The 8,801-nt window shown below is 42.7% G+C and overlaps 1 protein-coding gene across 9 annotated transcripts in view; it reads right to left on the bottom strand.

Moving 5' to 3' along the window:
* LOC105483060 (EF-hand calcium binding domain 3) overlaps positions 1 to 8,801 on the bottom strand; it is a 575,939-nt gene that overhangs the window by 67,603 nt on the left and 499,535 nt on the right. For 8 of the 9 annotated variants that reach the window (XR_011615926.1, XM_071083376.1, XM_071083380.1 and 5 more), the window contains 5 exons: positions 6,605 to 6,655; positions 4,789 to 4,893; positions 2,587 to 2,640; positions 1,545 to 1,652; positions 669 to 722 (listed from right to left, as the gene is read on the bottom strand). Coding sequence is in view for 8 of the 9 variants with exons in the window: in XM_071083376.1 (XP_070939477.1) it covers positions 669 to 722; positions 1,545 to 1,652; positions 2,587 to 2,640; positions 4,789 to 4,893; positions 6,605 to 6,655 (372 nt within the window). In the remaining variant the exon portion in view is untranslated. The remainder of the gene's footprint in view (positions 1 to 668; positions 723 to 1,544; positions 1,653 to 2,586; positions 2,641 to 4,788; positions 4,894 to 6,604; positions 6,656 to 8,801) is intronic. The other variant, XM_071083377.1, reaches the window with a different exon arrangement.

Below are 8,801 nucleotides of genomic sequence, written 5' to 3'. Positions count from 1 at the left end.
CCAGGATGGAACTGCAGCCTTGAACTCCTGGGCTCAAGCAATCCTTCTGCCTCAGCCTCCTAAGTAGGTAGGACTATAGGTATGTGTCACCATGCCCAGCTAATTTTAAAATTTTTTGTAGAGATGGGGTCTCACTATGTTGTACAGTCTGGTGTTAAACTCCTGGCCTCAAGTGATCTGCCTGCCTTGGTGTCCCAAAATGCTGAGATTACAGGCATGAGCCACTGCGCCAGACTGTATCAGTTTTTTTTTAAGTGGTTAGAGTTGCATAGTTTTCTTGTATTATTTTAGTGTTCTAAAACATCTTTTTCTAATTCACAATTGAAATAATAATTACTTACACAGAGTTAGTATGGAAAGATAGGGTATTTCTCTTAATACTGATCCAGTGGGCTCTGCTTTGGTTTTCTCTGAGAGGTCAATAGAGAGGAGTAGGCAAGTATAATGACTTACGGTTGAAACAACAACTAACTTACTTCCTATAGTGATATGATGCTTTAACTTGCTTTAACTTATATCCCAAAAGGCCAACGCATCCAAAGAAGAATGATAAGTTATGTCTTAACAATGAATCAGTAAATTGGCAGGAAGCGAAGTTGGAACATTTAAAAGAAAATACCAAACATAAGCATTTTTTAACTTGCTTTTTCACCATGCTTCCTACTTACCATTGAGGGCCTTCACACCTTTGAGCAATCTATTCTTATATACCTTTCCATTAGCTGTAAGATAAGACACAATTCAGAATACGGGTTAAACGATGGGAAGACTAACAAAATCAGCACAAAGACAACACAACATCCATAATTTCAGGGAAAAAAACCTCTTCCAATTTGCTTGGAAGTTTCTTCTCTGTTACAGTTAAGAATGAACCCAACAATAAAGAACACTTTCCCTGTTATAAATCTATCCATTGATTGAATAAAATACAGTATTTCCCTGTTTCTGTCTTTTTCCTTCCTTTTCTTTCTTCCCTGGTTTCCTTCTCATTGGTCATGATGAGATTAGGCAGTGCTCCCAGGGCGACAGGATAATTTAGCCTGGATGGTGGGACAACCCCAGTGAAAGATGTTGCTAGCTTTCAGTATTAAAATATAAGCAACAAAAGCAGGCAACCAGACTCTTTTTTTTTTTTTAGAGATGGAGTCTTGCTCTGTCACCCAGGCTGGAGTGCAGTGGCACAATCTTGGCTCACTGCAACCTCCACCTCCCAGGTTCAAGCAATTCTCCTGCCTCAGCCTCCCATGTAGCTGGGATTACAGGCATGTGCCACCACGCCTGGCTAATTTTTGTATTTTTAGTAGAGACAGGGTTTCACCATGTTGGCCAGGCTGTTCTCAAACTCCTGACCTTTCGATCTGCCCACCTCAGCCTCCCAAAGTGCTGGGATTACAGGCATGAGCCACCACATCTGGCCAAGATTTCTTTTCGTGTGATGACCGTGTTTTCTAAATGAGGTTTACTGGGCATATACATGCATAATTTAAGAAGTTTTCACACACAAGCCCCTAATCCAAGCTTCAAAGGATGTGGTAAATACTCACCACTGCAAATTGGCAGAGTTTTCAGCAGCTTCTTGTGCTCCTCATCAGTGAGTACGAGCCCCATTTTCCTCAGCTCATTCCCCAGATTACTGACATTAACTTTTTCTCCTTTGGAAAGATGGGAATTGTTAACATATAGGAATTTTAGGAAGAGAATAATGATTTCAAATTATGAAAAAAATTACCAGCCAGGTACAGTGGCTCACGCCTGTAATCCCAGCACTCTGGGAGGCCGAAGTGGGTGGATCACCTGAGGTCAGGAGTTCAAGACCAGCCTGGCCAACATGGTGAAACCCCGTCTCTACTAAAAACACAAAAATTAGCCAGGTGTGGTAGTGGGCACCTGTAATTCCAGCTACTTGGGAGGGTGAGGCAGGAGAACCACTCGAACCTGGGAGGTGGAGGTTGCAGTGAGCCGAGATCACGCCACTGCACTCCAGCCCAGGCAACAAGAGCGAGACTCCATTTCAGAAAACAAACAAACAAACAAACAACAACAACAACAACAAAACAAACAAAACCTCTACATAACATAAGTGTCTACAGGAAAAATCCCAAATCAAAGAGTAACATTACGAAACAAACATTTAACTGTTAAATTTGTAAGGGTGTCAATTTAGCATGTTAGTAATAGTCTGAAGAGAAAACTACTATTTAAATATATTTTTTATGAGACAGGTTTTTGCTCTGTCTCCCAGGCAGGAGTGCAGTGGTAATCAAAGCTCACTGAAGCCTCAAACCCCTGGGCTCAGCTGCCTCAGCCTCCCAAGTAGCTGGGAATACAGGCACGTGCCACCATGCCCAGCTAATTTTTTTTTTTTTGTAGAGACATGGTATTGCTTTGTTGCCCAGGCTGGTCTTGAACTCCTGGCCTCAAGTGATCCTCCTGCCTCAGCCTCTCAAAGTGCCGGGGTTACAGCTGTGAGCCCACATGCCCAGCCAAAATCTATCTACTGTTTAAAAACATTCAAATTTTTTCTCTATAGAGCATTAAGGTCTTAGTTAAAAATGAATGCCCTTTTCACCATGACTTCTGACTCACCTGTAAAAGCTTTTGCTTCATCCATCACCACATTCACATCAACCATTTCATTTTCTATAAGAAAAGACAAGTCAGACATAGAGACCAAATCTTAGACAACTGACATGAAAATTTAAGTTGTAATATAAAGGACTGGAATTCAGCTATTTCTCCTAATTTTCTCTAGTAACTTTTTAACTCAAAGTGAAGAAGAAACAGAGGATAGAAAAAGATCAAGCTGTAAGTTTAAAGTAAACATCTACTTAATTAATACCACTTTCCATAAAGTATCAAATGACTCAACATTGAGATGAAGCAAGCTTAATAGTAATTCCTTCTATAGGCCTTTCTCTTCCTTCAGACCCATAAGGGGAGCGTGTTTTAATAGACATGATTGAATTTGAAACCTAGAAGTCACTTATGTACATAAACAGTGAACCTTTAAACCTTGAAGGAATGCTATCTTCTTAATCTACAAATTTTGCTTATGTTCTCACCTCTACCCTTCAAGACTGTAATCTACTTGAGTGCAGAAATTATGCCTTAATTTTATTACACTACTGGGTTTAAATTGTCTACTCTCTAGTTCATTGTTTTGCATATAGTATATGCTAGCTAAACAAATGAAAAAATTCAGTGGTATAGAAATAGTCACACTGTTGGATGAGAAAAAAAAGTTGTCATTAAAGAAACAAAGAATTCTAAAAAATACCTCATCGGTAACAATATTTTCCAGCAGGAAGCATTTTTGAGGACTCCTAGCTAAACATGTGGGGACAATGTTACAATTAAAAAGTAATTTATGGTGACTTTTTCATGATAGGAGGAAGGGCCAGACAAAATTATGGATAATTATTAATGTTAAGCCCAGGGTGTGTAAGGTTTTAAACGACAAATTACGGCTGGGCAGGGTGGCTCATGCCTGTAATCCCAGCTCTTTGGGAGGGTAAGACATGCAGAACAGGAGTTTGAGACTGGCCCGGCCAACATGGCGAAACCTTGCTTCTATTAAAAATACAAAAATTAGGTCGGGTGCGGTGGCTCATGCCTGTAATCCCAGCACTTTGGGAGGCCAAGGCAGATGGATCACTTGAGGTCAGGAGTTGGAGACCAGCCTGGCCAACAAGGTGAAACAATACAATTATTATTATATTGTATTGTAATTATTATAAACAATACAAATAATTATTTGTATTTTTAAATACAAAAAATGAGCTGTGCGTGGTGGCGGGTGCCTGTAATCCCAGCCACTCGGGAGGCCGAGGCAGGAGAATTACTTGAACCTGGGAGGTGGAGGTTGCAGTCAGCTGAGATTGCACCACTGCACTCCAGCCTAGGCGACAGAGGGAGACTCCATCTCAAAAAACAAACAAACAAACAAAAAACAAAAAAAATGAACCCACAAAAATTAGCTGGGTGTGGTAGTGCATGCCCATAATCCCGGCTACTTGGGAGATTGAGGCATGAGACTCGCTTGAACCTGGGAGGTGGAGGTTGCAGTGAGCTGAGACTGTGCCACTGCACTCCAGCCTGGGTGACAGAGCAAGACTCAGTCTCAACAAAACAAAACAAAAAACTACAAATTAGGCCAAAACTGTTTTCTATGGTAGGGCCAGCTACAGGTGAAGGTAGCATGGAAGATGTTTGCTGATAGCAGTGGCCTACTTTAGTTACACCTGCCTATTGCTAGTTGAGAACAGAAACCCTGAATTAGAGGAGAAAAACTACTTATTTTCGGTTGGCATATGCTGGCTCTACTGAAAGATGTGCTGTCTGGCTCTCAGATGGAAGCTTGTTTTTCAAGGGGAAGAGCCATCTAATAAGGAAATCTTAGCCAGGGGCTCATTCCTTAGCAATTTCTTCCTAATGAATTATTCTAGCTTTGTCTCCGACAGTTTTGTCTAGTTAAAACGGTCTTATTGAGTTATTAAGAAAACTTTGTCTTATTATAAAAAGGTTTACTTGGGAAGGAAGTAAGGGAGGGAGGGAGGGAAGGAGAAGGGAGGGAGGCAGGAGAATGTATGAAGCAAGTATGGCAAAATAGTAACATTTGTTAACTCTGGTCAGTGGGCACACAATGTTTGTTGTATTGTTCTCTGTTTTTAGGTGTGTTTGAAATATTTCATAAGCTTTTCAAAGAGGTTAAAAATAGGTTTACTTTCAGAAGCCTTCCTACAGAAGCCCTACGTTTCTCCTAGGTACAGTGGTATCTGAAACACTTACCATCAACTGGCAGATGGTTCAGTAGGTCCTCATATTCCTCTTTCCCAACTTCGATTTCCATATTATTTAGAAGAGTTTCCAGATTACTGACACTGACTTTTTTTCCTTAGGAATTAAGAGGATGGAAAAGAAATACAAATAATTTGAAGTAGAAGATGCCAACTTTATTATTATTATTATTATTATTTTTGAGATGGAGTTTCATTCTTGTTGCCCAGGCTGGAATGGCGTGATCTCGGCTCACTGCAACCTCTGCCTCCCAGGTTCAAGTGATTCTCCTGCCTCAGCCTCCCAAGTAGCTGGGATTACCGGTTTGTGCCACCATGCTCAGCTAATTTCTGTATTTTTAGTAGAGATGGGGTTTTACCATGTTGGCCAGGCTGGTCTCAAACTCCTGACCTCAAGTGATCTGCCCACCTCAGCCTCCCAAAGTGTTGGGATTACAGGCGTGAGCCACCGTGCCCGGCCCAGAAGATGTTAGCTTTAAATATGCATTTATGTTAAGTGGAGAGTGAAATAATATATTGGCCACTCAGTGTCAGAGTTGAGAAGAGAAAATGCTCCCTCAACATTGAGCTATAATTTTCAATTGAAGTAATCATGGATGAAAAAGAATTAGACAGATTTGATAAATTGTGATAAAGATAACAAACCTAAATGAAAGCAGAATTTCTTTTTCTTTTCTTTTCTCTCTCTCTCTTTTTTTTTTTTTTGAGATGGAGTTTCGCTCTTGTTGCCCAGATTGGAGTGCAATGGCGCAATCTCGGTTCACCACAACCTCTGCCTCCCGGGTTCAAATGATTTCTCCTGCCTCAGCCTCCCGAGTAGCTGGGATTACAGGCATGAGCCACCACGCCCACCTAATTTTTGTGTTTTTAGTAGAGATGGGGTTTCTCCAGGTTGGTCAGGCTGGCCTTGAATTCCTTACCTCAGGTGATCTGCCCACCTTGGCCTCCCAAAGTGCTGGGATTATAGGCGTGAGCCACAGCATCTGGCCCAGAGTTTCTTTCTCTCTCTCTCTTTTTTCTTTTTTCAGATGGAGTCTCGCTCTGTCGCCCAGGCTGGAGTGCAGTGGCTGGATCTCAGCTCACTGCAAGCTCCACCTCCCGGGTTTGCACCATTCTCCTGCCTCAGCCTCCCGAGTAGCTGGGACTACAGGCGCCCGCCACCTCGCCCGGCTAGTTTTTTGTATTTTTTTTTAGTAGAGACGGGGTTTCACTGCGTTAGCCAGGATGGTCTCGATCTCCTGACCTCGTGATCTGCCCGTCTCGGCCTCCCAAAGTGCTGGGATTACAGGCTTGAACCACCGCGCCCGGACTCCCTCTTTTTTTAAGATAGGATTTTTTTCTGTCGCACATGCTGGCGTGCAGTGGCATGATCCTGGCTCCCCGCAGCCTCGACCTCCCAGCCTCAAGTGTTCCTCCCACCTCAGCCTCCCAAGTTGCTGGGGCCACAAGTGCATGCCAGCAGGCCAGCTAATTTCCTTATTTTTTGAAGAGATGGGGTCTTCCTAAGTTGCTCAGGCTGCTCTTGAACTCCAGGGTTCAAGTGATCCTCCTGCCTTGGCCTCTTAAAGTGCTCAGATTACAGGTGTGAGCCATCATACATGCTGAAAGCAGAATTTCAAACTTGCTACAGTGACATATTACTAACAGTGATTTGTTCAAATACAATTATACCAAAGGAAGAATGGTAGGTTATGAAGCATAAATTCAGAATCAGTAAACAGTGGAATAGCAAGATTTCAATCAGTGAGAAATTCAAAAAAGCAAATGTAAAGCCCAGTACATTTTAGCTGCTGTTTTCATATTCTTACCTTTGAGAGGCTTCACACTATCCAGTAATTTTTTCTTGTACACCTTTCCATCTATAAGATATGGTAAAATTCAAGTCAAAAAGAGGATAAGAAACTATTTTTATAAGACATGATTCACCTAGAAATTTATTCTATTTCACCCTCAAATAATAACAAAAGATATGAACTGCTCTCATTGTGGCCATTCTGTCCCCTAGTTGAAACACATGCCAGTAGTTGATGTGCCCTACACACACACACACACACACACACACACACACACACACACACACACATATGCTGCTTCTGCTTTTTTTTTTTTTTTTGAGACAGAGTCTTGCTCTGTCACCCAGGCTGGAGTATGATGGTGCTATCTTGGCTCACGGTAACCTCCATCTCCCGATTCAAGTGATTCTCCTGCCTCAGCCTCCTGAGCAGCTGGGATTACAGGTGTGTACCACCATGCCTGGCTAATTTTTGTATGTTTAGTAGAGACAGGGTTTCACCATGTTGGCCAGGTTGGTCTCAAACTTCTGGCCTCAAGTGATCCACCCGCCTTGGCCTCCCAAAGTGTTGGGATTACAGGCGTGAGCCACTGTGGCCAGCTGGTGGTGCTGCTGCTTTTTTTTTTTCTTTCTTTCTTTCTTCCTTCTTGTTCTTCTTTCTTGCACTTTGCCTTTCTCTCCTTTCCCTGACTATGCTCTAGGTCCATGAAGTGTTCCTATCTTTATTCCTAATGGAGGATCCTAAAGGGATGATATGAAAAATAGTTATCAACTTGAACAGTAATAAAAACAATATTTAATAAAAAATTAAAAACTGTTGTTTTCTGAACAAACTCTTTCCATAAACAGAGGTGAAATTCAATTAGAATAGAGAACAGAGGGCTTATGCACCACCCCACCTCAGGCTCCATCCTATGGCAGGAGAATATGTAGTACTGAAAAACCCCTCAATGCCTGGCATGTGTCTGTAGTAGTCTCCGATAGAGTCCATCTGCATTCTCCTTCCTGCTCTCTCAGAACCAAACTCCTAAGAAGGCTGCAATTCTCATAACTGACCCTTTGAGAGAACAATCTGAAGGAAATGCTAGACAAAATGAGTAACCACAGCTTTAAGAATATATGGGGTGGGCCAGGCATGGTGGCTCACGCCTGTAATCCCAGCACTTTGGGAGGCCAAGTCGGGCGGGTCACTTGAGGTTGGGAGTTCAAGACCAGCCTGGCCAACATGGTGAAACCCCATCTTTACTAAAAATACAAAAATTAGCCATGCATGGTGGCGGGTGCCTGTAATCCATTACTCGGGAGGCTGAGGCAGGAGAATCGCTTGAACCCAGGAGATGGAGGTTGCAGTGAGCCGAGATTGTGCCACTACACTCCAGCCTGGGCTGGAGATTTAATTATTCCAAGTTATATATCCAGCCTGGGCGACAGAGTGAGATTCCGTCAGAAAAAAAAAAAAAAAAAAAAAGAATATGGGGATGAATTCAAATGGGTACTGAGCATTTGCTGCCCAGGGTGCTACTTCTGCCTCAAGGGCACTATCCCCCTTGGCAATGTTTAGCCTTACTCTTGCCTGGGGAAAATTGGGGAAAAGAGCGATGGAAGGAAAGGATATCTACACAGGGTCTCTAGGACTGGGCAGGAGGCACAGTTCTGAAGCACAGGCTGACCTCTGGGGTCTTTATGGGTAGTTCTGCGCGAGTGCCCTGGAGGTGGAACTTTTGAGGGGCTGTTTGTGCTGCTGACCAGGTTGGATACTGACAGTACAAGCACACAGTCCTGGAGGCCCCTGCTCTCAGGTGTTTTTCTGTTTTAATTGATGGATTGTGGGGAGGTAGGAGGGCTAACAGGGGAGGGACTGAGAATGTTGGATGCATCAGGGGGCTACAGAAAAATTTAGCTGTGTAGCTATTAAAATATTTAGCAGAGGTCTACTGGCTGAATGCAAAAGAGAGAACTTTCTCATTTCCAAATTAAAACACAAGTGACAAGAATAGGGTTTCTTTCTTTCTTTTTTTTTTTTGAGATGGCATCTCACTGTATTGCCCAGTATCTTGGCTCATTGCAACCTCTGCCTCCCGAGTTCAAGTGATTCTCATGCCTCAGCCTCCTGAGTAGGGGACTACAGGCAACTGTCACCATGCCCAGTTAATTTTTTTGTATTTTTAGTAGAGACAGGGTTTCACCATGTTGGCCAGGCTGGTCTCAAATTT

Source organism: Macaca nemestrina, chromosome 17 (genome assembly GCF_043159975.1).
Source record: "Macaca nemestrina isolate mMacNem1 chromosome 17, mMacNem.hap1, whole genome shotgun sequence".
Lineage (NCBI taxonomy): Eukaryota > Metazoa > Chordata > Mammalia > Primates > Cercopithecidae > Macaca > Macaca nemestrina.
This window is presented reverse-complemented; position numbering and strand designations above follow the sequence as displayed.